At 36.6% G+C, this 19,809-nt stretch overlaps 1 protein-coding gene across 2 annotated transcripts; it reads left to right on the top strand.

Annotated features, from left to right (window-relative positions):
• The first annotated feature begins 249 nt into the window (after positions 1–249).
• Positions 250–18,558, top strand: LOC138708773 (mitochondrial E3 ubiquitin protein ligase 1-like). 2 transcript variants are annotated; one of them, XM_069838936.1, is made up of 4 exons: positions 250–358; positions 2,699–2,904; positions 3,183–3,366; positions 16,637–18,558. In XM_069838936.1, the coding sequence occupies exons 1-4, from the start codon at positions 254–256 to the stop codon at positions 16,763–16,765; spliced, it is 624 nt and encodes a 207-aa protein (XP_069695037.1). In that variant the 5' UTR covers positions 250–253; the 3' UTR covers positions 16,766–18,558. The 2 variants fall into 2 exon arrangements, 1 of the variants encoding a protein (XP_069695037.1); XR_011334768.1 differs by lacking the exons at positions 250–358; positions 2,699–2,904; positions 3,183–3,366 and adding an exon at positions 6,264–6,842 and having other exon boundaries at positions 16,637–16,774.
• Positions 18,559–19,809: the final 1,251 nt, after the last annotated feature.

Raw genomic sequence — 19,809 nt, forward strand, 5'->3', positions numbered from 1 at the left:
TAAAGAGAACATTTATAAATTATTATTAACATTATTCCTAAAAGTGCAGTATTTCATAATATTATAAACGTGTAACATTATTAACATAATTTGGAGATAACAGGAAACTAAGACATTATACAAAAATAGATATACAATAACATATTGTTGGTGTTAATGTTAGCGATTAACCATGGAAACGCAAAATGCAACTAACAAAATCAGATAAGAGTCAAAATCGGTGGAAAAAAAATGTATATTATATTTTTTGGTTATGGATTATATTAGAGAAATTCTTGCGTTGGGAATAGATTCTGTATATCTTGGTCTTTGTTATACTTTTTACGTGGAGCAATGTAGCGCTATTAAAAGAGTCCAGGTAAATATGCATAAAATAAACGTTTTTGAACTGAACTGCATCAATTCAGTGCATGTTACGTTATGCTGTCTAATGATGTTATAATCAGAAAGAATGCCTAGCCAAGTGTTAAGCTATCATCCACGAGGGGGGGAAATTTCAGTATACGGATTCCTCACTCACAATTATATCTTAAAATACTAAAAAGAGCAGATTTGTCTGCTTTTGTCAAATGCACATCATCATACTTACGAAACGCACTTTTCGGGGCAATCCCTTTTCAGTGCCAATTATTTATTTTGTGTGCACAAGGTTTGAATTTTGAAGTAAGAGGGAAAGGAAGGAATCCGTGTTCTAAAATTTATCCGATTTTCTGTTAATAATTACCCTACTTATCTTGGCTCTCTACAATTTTCCATAGTTCTCAAAGATTTTCTGATCTACTCTTTTTGTAAATATAGTGTTCTACTTAACAATAATTGACCTCGACTTTCAAATTATTCATGTTTTTAATGGAAACTACAAGTTTGCTGGGAAATGAGAAAACCGGATTATTATTAATATGGTAATGAAACACCACTATTTAGTTGGATGTGTAAAAGTTATATATTATAATTATGTAATTATTTTCATCCCACTCATGATCATTTTATTTAAATGACCCGTTTATAGTAATATCATAGATCTACAATGTATCTCTAGAAAATCGCCCGATATAGATATTCTTCATTATCAGTAGACTGGTAGCACAAGAGTCTGACATTGTCAGTGGACTAAACTACATAAAATACAACTAAGTACAGATCAGATACACATACACAGTTAAAAATCATCTAAACTAGGCCTATATAAACATTTCCTAATCAAATTAATACATTTTTATTTCGGTTTCAAATTTGAAGTTTTTATGTTGTTTAATATCATCTGGTAGTCAATTAGGCCTATGTAAAAGTAGATCTTGTACATATACGTTTTTATCAATTTTTCTTTACTAAAACCCTCTCTGAAATAATCATTACTGTGTCTAGTGTAATGTTGGTGAATGTTGTTGATTTTTATACTTTAATTTTTGATTGCAAGAAGATAGCTTTATATGCATAGAGTGAATATAATGTAACTTAACTAGGCCTAGGCCTATTTTATTATTTTAACGTTTCTGTAGATTTCAGGTTACATAGGCCTATAACCCTTAGACACTTTTTTTTTTTTGCAATCTAAATAGTCTGATGGTGTGACTTTTTTATGCAATTCCCCATATTTCAATATCATATGATAAGTAGCTAAGGCTATATCACTACTTAATACATTTGGAATAACAAATTTAAATCACTACAGGTCTTAAAATACCTTAGTAGATATAATCTAATATGGTTTGTTTATGTTAAATTTTTGTTAACGATTGTTGTTTAGTCAACTGTCTGGAGACAGATCTGAACCTCATAACTGACACCTTAAGGCATGACTCATGAGGCAACTAAGCCAGGAGATAATGGAGTGAGACTAAATATTTGAAATGTACCAATGCGATTTAGATTTGTTTGTAACTTTTATGACCACTAAAATATTTTATGCTCGACCATGCCGAAATGTAGCAATTATACACCTGGTAGCAGCCCTTTAATGGACCTCATTAAAGTACACCTATTCATTAAAGTTCAGGTGTTCCACCAATCAGAAAACACCATTGTAGCAATATGAAAGCACAAGTATCGATTATTTTCGGATATGCAATCAAAAGACAACTAGCGAAACATCACAGAGGCTGGAAATCCAATACTGTCGCAGAAGGTTATGTTCTGTTACTATAATAATTAGCGTTAATTGTAAATAATATTCAAATAAATTCAATTTGTCATCTCGTTTTTCAATGTCCTTATCAACTTCAAGGTTATATAAAGATTAATGTTTATTTTACTCTCTAGATTATATCAAGGTCAATGACATTTGTTTCTCGGAACAAATCAATACTTTCGCGTCTGCGCACATCTCACTATTTACGAGATATTGCACAAGGTCAGTTCCGCGCCCCAGTCAGATAAGAATTACACGAATACTTATGAATAATTACAAGTTAGAAATGTGGTCTAGCATAAAAAGTCTTATGAAACTTGCCTATTATGGTAATTAAGACGCTTGTATGAAAATTATGAAACTCGCTTGCACTCGTTTCATAAACATACTCGCATCTTAATTACTACCATTATAGGCTCGTTGCATAATGTACTATTGCCGTGCATTTAGCACTATATAGGTTAAGTATCCACATTATAAAATCTTAAGGCTGAGAGTGACTGACCAACATTACTCACGCACTAAGTTCAGCTTTGTAGTTACAGTATTGCACTTTTCTATTTGTTACAGAATGCTGCAGTATTGGATTTAAATCCTGAGTTGGAAGACATAGTTAAGACACATCCAGATAATAAAATTCCATATGTAGCCATCCGCGGAACAGTTGCAGCACTTGGTGCTCCAATTACAAGTGTAAACAACCAAAATATAACAGGAACTATACAGAAGCTTAGTGTGAAAGAACACGTCTTCGCACGAAGCTCAGCAGGATTTTGGTTTGTGTTGTTGCTGTATATTATTATTATTATTGTTGTAACTCTATACAAATTACATTTTCAGTTCTGTATATAAATGATAGGACAAAGAAGTTGAACATTACAATCAAATATCAAGAACAAATATTACAAAGAATGCCTATAAAATATACCGGGTTTTTTCAATTTTATAAGTGAGGGGAAACCACAAGAAGGTGATTTGCAACCCTCACATTAAATATAAAGGGTAATTTACGCAGTTACATTATATATTTTGTCAATTCTTATCTTACTTGCAGGTCAGATCAAGAGAGAGCTATACAGGAGGTCTACAACTCTGTTCCATTTATTTTGCAAGCATCAAATGCCAGTGTTGAAGTGCTTGATGCTCTTAGAGCAGACGTCCTCGACCTCGAAACCGTAGCAGATCATTTTGAGCCTAGCAGTTCTAGTGTCTTTGATCTTGTGTGGGTTTTTTTGCAGGTTAGTATATTAATCATTGTTTTGGGGTCTTTGGGTAGGCTAGTAAACAGAGGAATATGTACTGTACTCATTCATTTTCCTGATAATAATAAATAACTAAAAGTTCCGTATAGATTTCAGAAAATAAAAGTGTATTTTCATATGTAATAAATTGGAAGTTGATGAAATATCACCTCCCCCCCCCCCCAAGAGACAATGCAGAATGCAATACAAATTCGTTTCACTTCAACATGAACTAATATCGCCTACTTTTATTTTGCATTTTTCGGTATTTTATTATCTATTTGTTATTTTTGAGCAAATGGTCCACTTTTTATTGCATTTTTCCTTCTGCTTTTCAACGAATATTTTTTACGATGTATTCGAGAATTTACTGCAGATTGCTTATGCAATTCGATTGCATCTTACAAGAATTTTTCTTATGGTTGCATCAGTCTTGACTACTGATCACTTACGTTATATGCTTCCCCCATTCAATGCAACAGAAAAAATACTGCAGCCACAGTGCCCACAGTCAATATATTGTATCACACAAGAAAAACGTAAAAATACTGAAAGTAAATCAAAACATACAGTTACTGACTAAGTTTGGTGACAATGTATTTTTCACAGACATATACTCTTTTGTTTATATTTTACTATTAAAATCATAATAATTTTATAAATTTTAATGTCACATTTTTTGAAATCTAAAGTCATCAACTTCCAAGCAGCATCGATATGTAAGGATGTGATTATACTAGCATATTTCTTGCTGTTAAGGTATTTTTTTACACTGAGGGACTCCATGTTTCATAAGCAGTGAAAAATATAATGGGACTGTGTTGGTGTTAATGCGGTTTTTGTGGGTATCTCTTTGTTACTTCTTAGCATAACAATAAGTTTAAGCCCCCTCACCACGTCAAGGTGAGTACCCTCCCCAACTCTGGCTACTAGCAACAGCCATCTATAATGAACACCGATTAAAATACCCCTCATTTCTCATGAAAAACAACTGAATAGACTACAGTGGATCTTATGTTGTCGGCAAACAGCTGGATACATTAAGAAGATTGATTGCTTAAAGTTTTTTTTTGGTCTGATGGCGGTTAGTTGATTGTTAGTTATTCACTCATATGAAGCCAGTTATGTAGACCAATTTACCGACAGAATTGATGTTCTTAAAGTTATTCAAGTGAATATATTTCTTCATTGGCCTCCTTTAAATTTATCAATTTTAACTATTCTTTAATATTGTAGAATTAATAAAAAAAAAAAAAAAACACACACACACACACACACACACACACACACACACACACACACACACACACACACACACACACACACACACACACACACACACACACACACACACACACACACACACACACACACACACACACACACACACACACACACACACACACACACACACACACACACACACACACACACACACACACACACACACACACACACACACACACACACACACACACACACACACACACACACACACACACACACACACACACACACACACACACACACACACACACACACACACACACACACACACACACACACACACACACACACACACACACACACACACACACACACACACACACACACACACACACACACACACACACACACACACACACACACACACACACACACACACACACACACACACACACACACACACACACACACACACACACACACACACACACACACACACACACACACACACACACACACACACACACACACACACACACACACACACACACACACACACACACACACACACACACACACACACACACACACACACACACACACACACACACACACACACACACACACACACACACACACACACACACACACACACACACACACACACACACACACACACACACACACACACACACACACACACACACACACACACACACACACACACACACACACACACACACACACACACACACACACACACACACACACACACACACACACACACACACACACACACACACACACACACACACACACACACACACACACACACACACACACACACACACACACACACACACACACACACACACACACACACACACACACACACACACACACACACACACACACACACACACACACACACACACACACACACACACACACACACACACACACACACACACACACACACACACACACACACACACACACACACACACACACACACACACACACACACACACACACACACACACACACACACACACACACACACACACACACACACACACACACACACACACACACACACACACACACACACACACACACACACACACACACACACACACACACACACACACACACACACACACACACACACACACACACACACACACACACACACACACACACACACACACACACACACACACACACACACACACACACACACACACACACACACACACACACACACACACACACACACACACACACACACACACACACACACACACACACACACACACACACACACACACACACACACACACACACACACACACACACACACACACACACACACACACACACACACACACACACACACACACACACACACACACACACACACACACACACACACACACACACACACACACACACACACACACACACACACACACACACACACACACACACACACACACACACACACACACACACACACACACACACACACACACACACACACACACACACACACACACACACACACACACACACACACACACACACACACACACACACACACACACACACACACACACACACACACACACACACACACACACACACACACACACACACACACACACACACACACACAATGTAACCAATATTTTTTTCGTTTCTTCCTCTTCAATTAAGACGCATGAAGCAATTACAAATTCTTATTCGCTAACAGTCGTAATTAATAGACCTAACCTCAACTCCTCTGTTTTCACCAATGTCAATATCGTACGACATCACGTTTAAACAGCTGATAGGGGAATCCGATGAGGCGATGAGATGGAGCCGTTACAGTGAACGCACTGCACTTAAAATATCCGTTGAGTGTGATTCGTACGAGGTGTGCGATACGATGTAGTGAACTTTTAAGGATACAGCATTTTAATTTTCGTGTTACAAATTGATTAGTTTGATGTGACTGTCTTATTTTTAGTTCCTAGAAACGTGTTCCAAGGAAAGTTGTTTATACTGTAAAAAAACTTCAGTATATAGTTGCACAGTGTAACTGTTTCATTTAAAATGGAGGAAATGCCATTTACATATGTGCTGGCCTACCACAGCACAACAGCGTCCCTCAGCGGCACATGAGGGAAAGGTCGGTGGATCTAAATAACATCTATTTAGTCCTCCCGGCTAGGTCCGAAGGACCCGTTGACCAGCGACAGGTGCGGTCCCCCTTGCACAATGGGGGTTTAAGTCGGGTGATGTATTGTATTGTATTGTATTTATTAACATTCCATGGTATTCATACATGCTTACAGCTAGAATATGGAACAAGTCAAAAAACTTAATACTATTATAAAGTCTTAATTTATAGTCACAGTCTAGATGAAATATATACAGAAGAGATTTACAATATAGTCTACTAGTACAACACACAGTTTTAATATCAATTTCATGAAGCGTTATTGAATGTCATGAATTCACCTACAGAATAGAAGGCGTGAGAAATTAGGTACTTCTTTAATTTGGCCCTAAATAATTTTATGTTTTGAGTTTCATTTTTTATATCGATAGGGAGGCTATTAAAAATTTTTACTGCCATATAACGCACTTCTTTTTGATAGCACGATAGACTTGCCGATGGAGTATGAAAGTCATTTTTTTGACGTGTATTTATGCTATGAACTGTTGAATTAGTTACAAAGTTTTCACGATTACATACGAGGAAGACTATTAATGAAAAGATATACTGACAAGCCATGGGCATTATTTGTAGTTTTTTTAAAATAGTCCTACACGACTCCCTAGATTTCGCACCTACTATTATTCTAATTACTCTTTTTTGTGATAGAAATATATTGTTACTATCTGTGGAATTTCCCCAGAATATTATTCCAAAACTCATTACCGAGTGGAAGTATACAAAGTATATTGTTTTTAAGGTATTGATATTTACTATCTTTTGCATAGATCTAATAGCAAAATAAGCTGAATTTAGTTTGGGGGTAATTTCTTTAATATGATTTTTCCAATTTAACACATTATCGATTTTTAAGCCAAGAAATTAGGTTGTTGTTGTTTCTAATAGGGATCTATTTTAATTATTGCGCTAGAAATTTGCGACGTTGAATTTGGACAGGATTTAAATTGAATTATGTTAGTTTTGTTACAATTTAATACTAATTTATTGACTGAGAACCAGTCACATATTTTGAAGAGAATTTCCTCTGTTGAAGATTGGAATGTGTTGGAGTTATTGGCTGTAATTACTATACTTGTGTCATCTGCAAATAATATGGGATGACCTACATCTTTTATAAGGGGGGCAAGATCATTTGTAAACACTAGAAAAAGTAGGGGACCTAATATTGATCCTTGAGGAATTCCATTATTAATAGTTCCCCATGTCGATGTAGATTTCATAGTTGTATTGATTTCAACTTTCTGTTTCCTATCTATGAGATATGAGTGAAACCATTGGTGTGCAACACCTTTAATTCCATAATAATCTAATTTATCTAGCAGCATTTTATGATTTATACAGTCAAATGCTTTGGATAAATCACAGAAAATACCTCCAACTTGTAATTTTTTATTTACTGCCTCCAGAATTTTGTCAGTTAAATTAAATGTTGCATTTTCTGTGCCTTTATTTTTCCTAAATCCAAATTGTTCTGGGACTAAAATGTAAATGCAACATTGTAAAAACTGGTGCCCGTTAAGAAAACAGTTACATGAAAGCCACAACATACATGAGTATGAGTCCTAAAGATAAACATTCTGGAGTTAAAACCAAGGAAAACAGCAGTTGCAGCCTTCATTCAGACTATTGACAAATCATGACTGTCTAGCAAGTCATCTCTACAGAATAGGTATCTCAGCTTCACCAATATGTGTGCTGTGTAATGATCCAGCAGAAATGAATGAAGATCACTTGAAGACCTGTGAAGCATTAAGATCAGAAGAAACTACAGTTCAAAAGTATTGGAAAACACGACTGCTAATGGCTTCATTGCCAGATGCAAGGCACTAGACAACAACAACAACATATTGAATTTCAAAGACCTATAGAGACTCAATGAAAAAGCCTCTAACTTTCTGATGGTTCTTCTTAATATTCATTTTTCCCAATATGACTGTTTCTTGTATTCTAAAACACTTCCAGGAGCCACAGAAAGTGAATGTGAAGAAGAGAAATCAAAATTTTACTATATGCCAGTTTACATCATTTGATACCTCAGGAACTGTAAAATCTTGGATACTACTGAATGTGTTAAACATGTAGGATTATAAAATATAGTGCCAGTATACTTCAACATCATTATATCTCTTCTTCTTCGGTATCCTCTGTTTTCCATCATGTACACATGGCATTATCACTTCAGCCTTCTGACCTTTATAAAAGAAACTACATCATTGTCTTTATACAGTTCGTATAGATTATGGTTAGAGATTGGAATTTTTTGTTGAGTTCAAAGTGCAAAATGTGGGATTGTCAAATGGGAAAATCGGGGTTTTCAATTGAATGTTTCGGTATTTTTAAAATACACAGCTTTAATAGCGCAATAAATACCCTAGCTTTCAAAATACATTTCAGAAAAAGATTGACATTTTCTGTTGGAAAACAATGGCATTTATCAGACAAAACATTATTGTATGATGAAAAGAAGCGTCCACAGTCTGCATTTGCCCCTGGCATCCATGTAACTCGAAGCACAGATTGTCCAAAATCAGGATAGTTTATGGTCATTCCCTGCAGCACAGAAATAATATCCACTTCTTCACCACAGGTCAGCTTGTTTCTCACCACTCTCTGCAATTCACTGTAGCCTGTTATCACTGCATTGGCACACAGATCCGAACAGAATTCTAGTTTTCTTATTGTTTCCACCAGATATTTGTTGACATTTATGTGTGCAACTTCCGCAGAATCAAACATACTCACTCCTTTGTAGAACCCACGTGCAGGGTCACTGGCTTATCACGCACATCACTACATACGTCGGATATGACGTCAGGAGTGTGTTCAGACCAAGTATTTGAACTAAAACAGATTCAGTACTATCGAATGTGCAATTCCAAACTGGTTTGAACAGTTCCGGTCATGCGCACATGGTTTTTACTGTTCGCACAGCGCAAACTTCAAACTCAAACTGTTTCTGACTAATAGTCACGCGTTCATACAGCACGTCAAACTGATCTCAAATCGATTCCTGACAGTCAGAACTGATTTGCGAATCAAGTGCAAACCAATCTCAAATCATAGATGACACATGGACATCAAGATAGTTTTGCCAATGTTTTCTGCGTCTTATTTAAAACATAAGCTATACGAATATGCCCTAAATAAATAATTGTATTTCAGTACCGTTGTTTTCGTATAATTGCCATTTTTTCAGGAAGATAATACTATATATAAGCGTGCGTACTATTCTAAAGTTTTACTGCATAAGTTATAAGCATACTATTATTTTTTATTCAATAGCTGTGACATTTAATTCTCTGGATACGTCATGTCAAGCAATTTTTATTTATAGATCTAGATTCATTTTCCGGGCTGAGAGGCCGTGGTCTATTGGTTGGTTTTATACCAGACGTTTCGTCTGCAACTGCGGCAGACATCTTCAGTGGAGTGGTATCCGAGGTCGCAAAACTCTTCTCGGCGTACCTGAGGCAACTGATCCTGTGGCTCGAAATATCGAAAATCGAAAGAGAATTGGGAGGACAAATTTAAAAGGTACGCAAAACGCGTCCTTGCAAGGGGTTGGGAGCTGTACAAAACTAAATATGTGAGCTCCAAGCCTGTTGGCCACTAGTCTCACTCTGGGTTACGCTGCTCCACTGAAGGAGCTCTAGAAAATTTTGAAGGGGATGCTGAAATTGGATGTAACCTCTTAGGTACCACATACGCGAGGGGGATGGAGATTTGATCAAGTGATCACGGGACGGGGCGAGAAGGAGTTGGCTGTTGTTTGCTGTTAGGATGGCAAGACGCTGTCATCTGTTGTTCGATGACAAGGCATGTGAAGGCCGTCGGAAGAGGCGCCGTGAATTCTAAATCTGCAATTTGAGAGGTCCCTGTCCTTTCAAATTGCGACTAATTGAGTGACTTCGTACATTTAATAGACAATTTAGAGGTTCTGAACTAGGGCATACGTCGTTTACAAGAAAAGGGGAATATATATGGGGATGGGCATATATGTCCGTGGCCCATTTCTTATAGGGCTCATCCCGACATTTGTCTTACGCCTTAGGAAAACCACGGAATACCATCCTGTGGCGAACGAACGAACGAATTTTGTATTAGCCCCTACAGGGGCTGCCCGCTTTAGGGTCTTAATTGCCCTCTTCGGGCTGCGATATTATATATTCATAAATATTGTCACAACAAGCCGCACAACTGGGAGGTTCGAGAGGCTTGGTTTGGGGGGTGTGTTGTTGTTCTTCTTCTTTTTCTTCATTGGAGGACTTGGTTGTGCGGGCGTATTTATAGTGCAACTAGCGGGCCAAGGGCTGTTGTCGCTGCGGTCCGCGCCGCTTTGTCCGCTGCTCCTGTTCTGGGTTCCGTCCTTATGTTGTAGTGGCTTCTTATATGTTCTGTTTAGGACTGGGTACCAACACTTGTTTAGCTTTATGCCTTCTTCGTTGCGATTAAAGTTGTTGTTATGTTTATATATTTCGATCGCTTCTCTATGTAGACGGGGGAAGAAGTGCGTCGTCGTGCTCAAGATGTCCGTGTCCTTGAATCGTATGTTGTGCTCGCCCTCTTGATAGGCATGTGCTGCCGCTGCCGATTTGTCGATCTGTCCTAGGCGGCAATTCCTCTTGTGTTCTGTGTCTCGTCCTGACGCTCCGCTGTGTAGTACCGATGTAGACCTTCCCACACGAACACGGAATCCTGTAAACTCCGGGGGACAGCAGCTTATCTCATTTGTCCTTGGATGACCTCAGCATGCTCCGGATTTGCTTGGTCGGCAGGAAGGTCGTTTCCACTTCATGCCGTTTCAGTACCCTGCTGATACGGTCTGTCACATTCTTTAAATACGGTAGGAAGACTGTGCCCTTTTTAGTCGTTTGTTCTTGTGACCGCATCGACGGTGTCACTCTGGGGCGTATGGCTCTCTTTATCTCCGGCCTTGAGTAGCCATTGGCCATGAGTGCTGTCGATACATGGCTCAGCTCCCGCCTGGCCCTGTTGATCAGAGTTTTCATCATGGCCCATTTCTGGCCGGGATGATGATTCGAGGTCTTATGCAGATATCTGTCTGTGTGGGTCAGCTTCCTGTAGACGTTATGACCTAGGGTGCCGACTAAAGCTATACTTCAGAATACTGCGTAAGTACTTATGTAGCAAGACTGTGCAAATTGAAAATAATGTAAAAACTTTTTTTTATTGATGGTACAAGGGTAGATAAATAAATAAGTGCATAAAAATATATCTTGCACCAATGATGCAATAACGACATATAGGTTATGTACTTATGCGGTATTATTCTGAAGTTGTTTCCAGATTAATTGTAACAAAATTATTTTCCGGAAGTGTTTTAAAATAGAAGTTAGGTTAATTTAGGCCTGTAATTGTTCTTTCAGATGTCTGATTCAAAACACTTATAGTGATAACAATATGGAATATATATCCCAATGGGGATGAGTTAGACTTGGTGGAATTATCTGAGGAAAGAGACAGGTCCTAAAATGAAACTTATTTTCAACATATTATCCCTAGGTACAAAAACAGCGAATTTATTATTTCTGTATAACCTGCCACGTAGCAGAGAATCTCTCTCATCAATCTGAAGTATCACAATATTTTAATTAATTAATTCTGCTGTCGTAAGTTCAAATAAGTATCTTGATGGCAGTGGTTCCAACCAGTTTTGAAATGCTTTTGTAGAGCCACTGCCATCGAGATCTAGACCAGGCCGTAATGCAGGTTGTGTGACGTCACTCGATGAGTCGGGCTTTTCTATTTGCCTATACGGAGCTGAGTGAAATATATTACTTTATAGCGTGTCGGCGCTCAATTTTATTTAGTGTAATGTGTGTATAAGACCCCTTCACACTTCTTATTGCATAATATGTTGCTGAAATAATTACAAAACTGTGTTATTTTAATGTGAACGGAGTTTTACATGTTAACATAACCTGGTTGCATCAACTTTTTAAGTTTGGAATGGAAGCTATTTTTAGATTTAATAAAGAAGAATTATTTATATTCTGATTTTAATTTAGCACATCTACCTGCCTTACTTGTAGGTACAAAGTTTACCACAGTCCCTCCTATGAAATTAGTGTATGTACAGTTGTGTGTTAATCTGGTAGGTTAGATAAATACAATTCATTACAACCCAGTATAGTAGGGAACAAATAAATAATACAATTAAATTTTTATTCAATGTAATATGTGCATAAGTTCCATTTATGTGTTGCATAATGTGGCAGGAATAATAAATAAAACTGTGTTATTTTTATGTGAAGAGAATTTACCATGTTAACATAACCTATCTGCGTCAACATTTTAGGCTTAAGTTGAGAACGAAAACTGTTTTGAGATTTACTAAAGAAGAATATAGTTTTAGGATAAACTTCAGAACACGGTTACCGTCCTTACTTATAGGTAGAAAATTCACCAGTCCCCCCTATGAAATGTACATACGTTATATTACTTAGTAGCGCTGAGGTATAGTTCCGGTAATTTCTGAAATGAAAACAGTTGAATTTATTTTTTGTGGAGATGCATTTGATCCTATAAGCAAGGCATATTAAAATCCTGAACGAACCGAACTAATTTATATATGCAAGATGTATGAATACGAAGGGAACTACCTCAGCGCTAGTTTAGCCCTAGTAACATATTAAACTAATCAGACTTCAGACTGGAGTACCGTCTGAAACGAATAAATACAATTGTGTAGACAAATTGCATTTATAAGTTATACGTAGCGTTATGTTTAATTATAATGCATAATTGCGAATATGGAAATAAGGCAAGTACTGATTGAATAAACATAACCTATAACTTCAGCACATTAAAATATGCGTGCGATGCAACTGAAAATTGTTGAAACGTGCATAAATGAATGTGCAAGAATTTCGTAATGAAGCATGAATGCTTTATTTCAACCAATTACAATTCTAGATACTGTAACAGTAATGAAAACTATAGGGTATAATTTTTCGTAATATACTATATGTAGGCTATCTCGTTTTTAGTTCAAATTGTGTATATTATCAAACGTCGTATTATTTACTCGTATAATGTAGGTTATTCACAAAATAAAAAGGGCGCAATAATTTAAATTTAATAAGACAAATACGGTAAACTAACAATAATGGATTAGACAAGAGTAACATCGGTAACGCTGCACTTAGGCCTAATCACAACTTACTTTACATGCCAGTCAATGTTTCACTTTCACGTATATATTATTACACATATTTAGCCTACTGTTTATAAGACCAAAATTTCACTTAACCACATAAGGGCGCAATATTTAATCGAAATAAAGACAGGTATTACACATATGAACTTTGCCTGCAACAACGTAATTTTCACACCAAAAATAATATTATACCTTAAATTGCAAGTAAATTGTGTCTCAAGTGTCTCACAATCACTGTTTAAAATTTTACTGACGCAATTACACTGCATTTCAGAGAAATATATGTTATTCTTCATGCACTGCAACTAATTCATATGATTGAAAGACCGCCTCTCGCGATCAGCTGTTAAGCGAGTCACGTGGTCTGCCTTACGGCCTGTATTAGATCACGACGGCAGTGGTAGAGCTCAAATCACAGATGGTTTGAAATTGGTTTTCAAACTGATCATGCGCATTAGGTTGGGACAGTTTGCAAACAGTTCTCAAACCATTACAAACTTACTGTATGAACAAACCTACTAGCAACCATAATAAATATCGACCTTAGCTATGCTATGGCTATCAATCATCGATTGTAGTACAAAAAAAAAATTAATTTAAAATTCGCACACATTATTTGCTAATTGCTTAAAAAATCGCGTCATTTTCGGAAAAACATAAGAAATTCGCGACTTTATATGGATTTCGCTGTTTCGCGAGTTCAAATCAGGTATAAAAGGATTGAAGGATGTATATGTACTGTAATTAGACGCTAAGAAATATTTTTAAAAAAATTCGCGAAATTTGTGGTCGCAAAATATTCCATTTCCTACTTATGGTTTATATCCATTATTCACAAGTGGCAGCGCTTCTAAAAGTGACCTAGTCTGAAGGGGCTCTAATACATAAACGTATGACAAAATAGTAGTACTAGTAGCAACAGCCTAATGCTCGTCGTTGGGCTTTCCATTATAATGCTGTCACATTATAGAATTTTAACTGTAAATTCTGGTAGTCTTTTAGATTAAATTGTTATTAATTTATATGAATGTTAAAACACTCGTTAATTGTGCAGAATTTTGCTTTCATGGAATATTACACGTCTCTAATATCTGAATGTAACAAAATTTATTGAGATCACAATACTGTAAACATTTGCTAATTATACTAATATATCAAGATATATTTTCAAATATATCTTCGCACCAGTGGCGGTTCCTCGGAGGAGGGAAGGGAGGAACGTCCTCCTCATATTTTTCTTCTTTTGAAAGTAAATACCAAATGAAATATATGCCTTGAAATTCGAGGAAGATTCGATAATTTTTAAGTTCACAGCTATAAGAAAACCTCGGTTAATTGAGTTTTAAACGACGCGCGCTCATGTGCTGCTAGAAAACTGTGAGAAAGATCCGAGATTGTTTGTGTGGAGGAAAGTCAATCCATTCCTCCTTTACTGCAGTTAACACACACAGACAACAGTGCGCTAGCGGACAGAGAAAGAAGCAGAGTTTTAAAGCAAGTAAATGAACGGATAGGGAGGAGATCCTCCTCTGAATCAGCGCATGGGCGGAAAATAGAAACTGACTGGTCTTGCAGCAAGCTCGCTACCGCTGCCTTTTAACGATGCTGCATTCAACCAGACTATAACACATCTAGGAGGAGACAATAAAAACAGTTTTAACACAAAGCTATGAAAGACACCACATAACTTTCTTAAAATTATAAATCAAAATATATTATTCATTGCACTTTATAATAAGCTACTATTCATGGTTTGAAACTTTCGAGGATATCTGAAAGTTGAAGTTGGATTTATATAAAACAAAGAGGAAGTAGTTCTACATTAGTATCGCAGATCTTTTCGGCCACTGAAATTCACTTCCATTCATTGTCTACTAGACAGGACAACAGCCAAGTTGTCAGTTTTGTACAAATATATTTTAAATTGAAAGTAGGTACTCCAAACTACATTATTTTTAACATAAAAAATTAATCGGCCACCGGCAGCTTTGAACAATAATGGTAGTATGACTTTGCAAGAACTGACATTCTTCAAAAGCATGCGATACTGAACTTGTAAAATGTACATGTGGCAACACAGACCACATGGGTGGGTGCAGTGTTCTCGCTTTCCTAACAGATTATTTCCCGTTCCCATTTCCGTAAAACGGTTCCGGTTACGTGTTAGTAGCTAGTCTCTTCCAACACATGTGATGCTGTAGTGTGCGCGAAAAATGCTGCGAGGTTGTGAATTTCCTTGTAATTGTTAATTTGTGCAATTATTCAACAACGAATGTAAGTGAAAACATATTATATTTTGGACAATTTAGGAAACTCAGTTTACAAAAACAGATTATTGCTATACACCCTAACACTACCTGGTCTTACATGTATGCATGTAGGCTAATTTGTAGCATGTTTCTCTCAAGAAGGTGTCATTTTGCGCTGTTAACTTCTTTCCTCCCCTTAAGAAATATGCAGGGGCCACCACTGCTTCGCACTATGGAGTGATTGTAGTTGTCCCTCCCTGCATGAAAATTTTTTGGACTACATTCTCTGTTCTGCAGGTTATTAATGCTGACATTAGTTGGAGTGGATGTATTGGTGGCTGGTTTAATAGTCCTCCAGTGATATTTTTAAACTTCCCTGTATAGGTTGCTGGCAATATTATTTGGAGGCATGGGCCTAGTCATTTTGGGCATAATGATACGGAAATGGTGGAAAAGGCGGGCGAGAAGGCTGTGAGAAGAACTTTCCAGAAGGGAGCTAGAAGCCACTCGTAGAGAAAGACGGACGCGAGTCCGGGACAAAAAACTGCAAGAATCACAACTGTGTGTTGTCTGCCGACAAAACCCACGAGAAATCATCCTGTTACGATGCGGTCATGTCTGTCTTTGCGAAGATTGCAGTGAAGGAATCACGGACTATTGTCCTGTATGCAGGGCTAAAATAGAAACTAAAGCTGCTGCATATATTTCGTAAAAGAACAGAGTATGTATTTTGGTTGCATTGTTCAAGTCTTTCAAAATATACTTAGTACAAAATGATATAGATCACGAGATGAAGGTACAAATAGTTTTTGAATATATTTCTACGAGTAATTTGTTTTGTTTTCTTTAGATACTGTACCTGTAATACAAGTAATGCTACTTTTAACTATTACAGCATACAGTGTAAAGTGTCTAACCAATAAACGATTAAGAAATACAAGTATTCACATACTTCAAACATAATGTTTAAGTGCTCTCAGGTAGCTAATTTTAGTACCGAATATTCGCGTGATTTCCCTCTTCCCGAAAGTTTCGGAACATATTTTTCATAACTTATTCTCTCGCGTAATTTTCCCCTCTCATGTTAAAAAAAAATGGGACATGGTTTTTCCATTTGAGAGTGTCTTCCGTGAAGAATTCAAGTATCGTAAAAATGCATATGGAAAACCCATCTACTACTTTGGATTTGTTGTACGATGAATTTAGTGGAGTGTAATTAGGTTTATTTTCATTCTGCAATTAACAAGTTAATTTTGATACAAATTTATACAGTTAGTCAAGGTCAGGCTACTGGCATTAGAACTGAAACAGTGGTTCAAAGGAAAGTCGAAAACTGTCAACAGTTACTCAAATTGTATATGTATTTGTGAATTATTTAGTATTAAACATTACATTAATTAGATAGTACATGAAATGTTTGATGTTCCTTATGATCCATTAATTTCCAATATTTTTTTTATTCACCACATAATACTCACCTCACGAATTTTAGGAAAAAGGGAGGAAATTACGCGAGTAAATACGGTATTCAGATTCTCTCTTATATAATGAAAAATATGAAACCATCAAACTTGAATAATGTTTGAAAAGTACAGGGGAAAAACCTGATAAGTCATGTTTTACTGTTTTTTTTTTTTTACAGGAAAGTAAGTTAAAAGTTTCAAAACCCTTTATATTCTATTGTATTTAGGTTATCATTTTCCACATTTCTTTAAACTAATGAGGTTGTTATTCTGTCCAGTTAAACTACACAAATCTACACTACCTGAGCTATTACATGGCATCTAAAATAGAAAATGGATCATTTAGAGTTGTCAAGTTTTTCTCCTGTGCTTTTCATTTGTAACTGAATGGTAAAAATCATTGTCATTATTATAAATATCTCATTCAACAGTATAAAACATAAAAATATTATATTCATTAATACATGGGAATTGTGCAACCTGTAAAGTTCTTTAAATCTGAAAATAGCACTAACATTTAACATGACAACACAATGTCAATGTATTTCTTTAACATATTTTGTTACTTAAGAATAAAACTGACTCATTGTTCTGTAAAGATTTTATAAAAATTGTTATAATAAAAATTGACTATATTTTAACAGTAAATGAGTGAATTGTCCATTTCTTCCTCTGAGAATATAAAAGTGAGAAAGTGTTTATGCTGAAGTATACAACATTTGATCGAAAGATGTGACAAAGAAGGGACGAAAGATAATTTATAATTAAGTAACTTATAGTATTCCTATATTATTTGCTCAGGATAGGGACCTACGGCGGGCTTATGTGAGGGCGGCAATGAACCTCTGGGTTCATTAAAAGCCGTAAGTAAATATTCCTATATTATGCACGTCCTGTACAAGGTGGATATTCTCAGTAGTGCTCCTTGTCTTTAATATGACATCACCAGCAGTAGGGATAAAATTCGTGTATCAATTTCAAGAAATATATTGATAATACAACGTAACCAAACTGTGTGCATGCATATGGGAAGAGACCACATGGCGGCTTATAGTTTCAGATATAGACAATGATTTGAGTGTTACTCAGTTGACACAGAATTTTAATATTTATAGTTTATTGCTTCGGATGTGATCATATCAAATGCATAAAAAATTCACTAGTTTGATTTCTCCCTTTGTTATTTTTTTTAAGATTATATCTTAAACTAGAAGTCGCCAAGTGGTCCCTTTTCATATGCACGAATACAATTGAAGATGATACTTTAAGTATTGGCTTCAATTTTCAAACACTTTTGGCACCTTAATCATTCTGTGCAATTAAAATTTCATTTTCATACCGAACTCTCTATCATGTCCGAAGTTGTTATACAAATGTATGAAGTGTAAAGTTACCAACGTTCTCGTGAATTATGTAGATTACAGGATGACACTTGTTAGACATAACATTCTGAATCACGTTATAGTCTTCAAAATTCCCAGAAAAAACTTGGGGAACCATGAAGTTTATAATCTACTAGATATATCATGTTGTTAAGCAACATTAAGATGAAGAATGGGCACAACTTGAAAATTTCCAACCAAAATCATCTTCATTACACAAATGATGAAAGATGAGTGGAACGGAGAAAAATTCTCTCCGGCACCGGGATTTGAACCCGAGTTTTCAGCTCTACGTGCTGATGCTCTATCCACTAAGCCACAACGGATTCCCATCCCGACGTCGGATCGAATCCTCTCAGTTTAAGTTCCACCTCTTGGGCTCCCCCAGTGACCTACCCTCATGCACTGCGTCATAGATGTATGAGTGGCACGACGTCCATACATGTGCAGAGGTGCACTCATTATGAGTGACTAAGTGGCCGGGATCCTACGGAATGTCGACCTGGTTGGCGAGTTGGAATAGCGCTGGCCTTCTATGCCCAAGGTTGCGGGTTCGTGTCAGGCTCATGTCAGTAGATTTACTGGCATGTAAAAGAACTCCTGCGGAACAAAATTCCAGCACACCCGGCGACACTGATATAACCTCTGCAGTTGCGAGCATCGTTAAATAAAACATAACATTTTTTTCCTACAGAATAAGCGCTGTCTTTAA

The sequence above is a fragment of the Periplaneta americana genome, chromosome 11 (assembly GCF_040183065.1).
Source record: "Periplaneta americana isolate PAMFEO1 chromosome 11, P.americana_PAMFEO1_priV1, whole genome shotgun sequence".
In the NCBI taxonomy this organism is placed as follows: Eukaryota; Metazoa; Arthropoda; class Insecta; order Blattodea; family Blattidae; genus Periplaneta; species Periplaneta americana.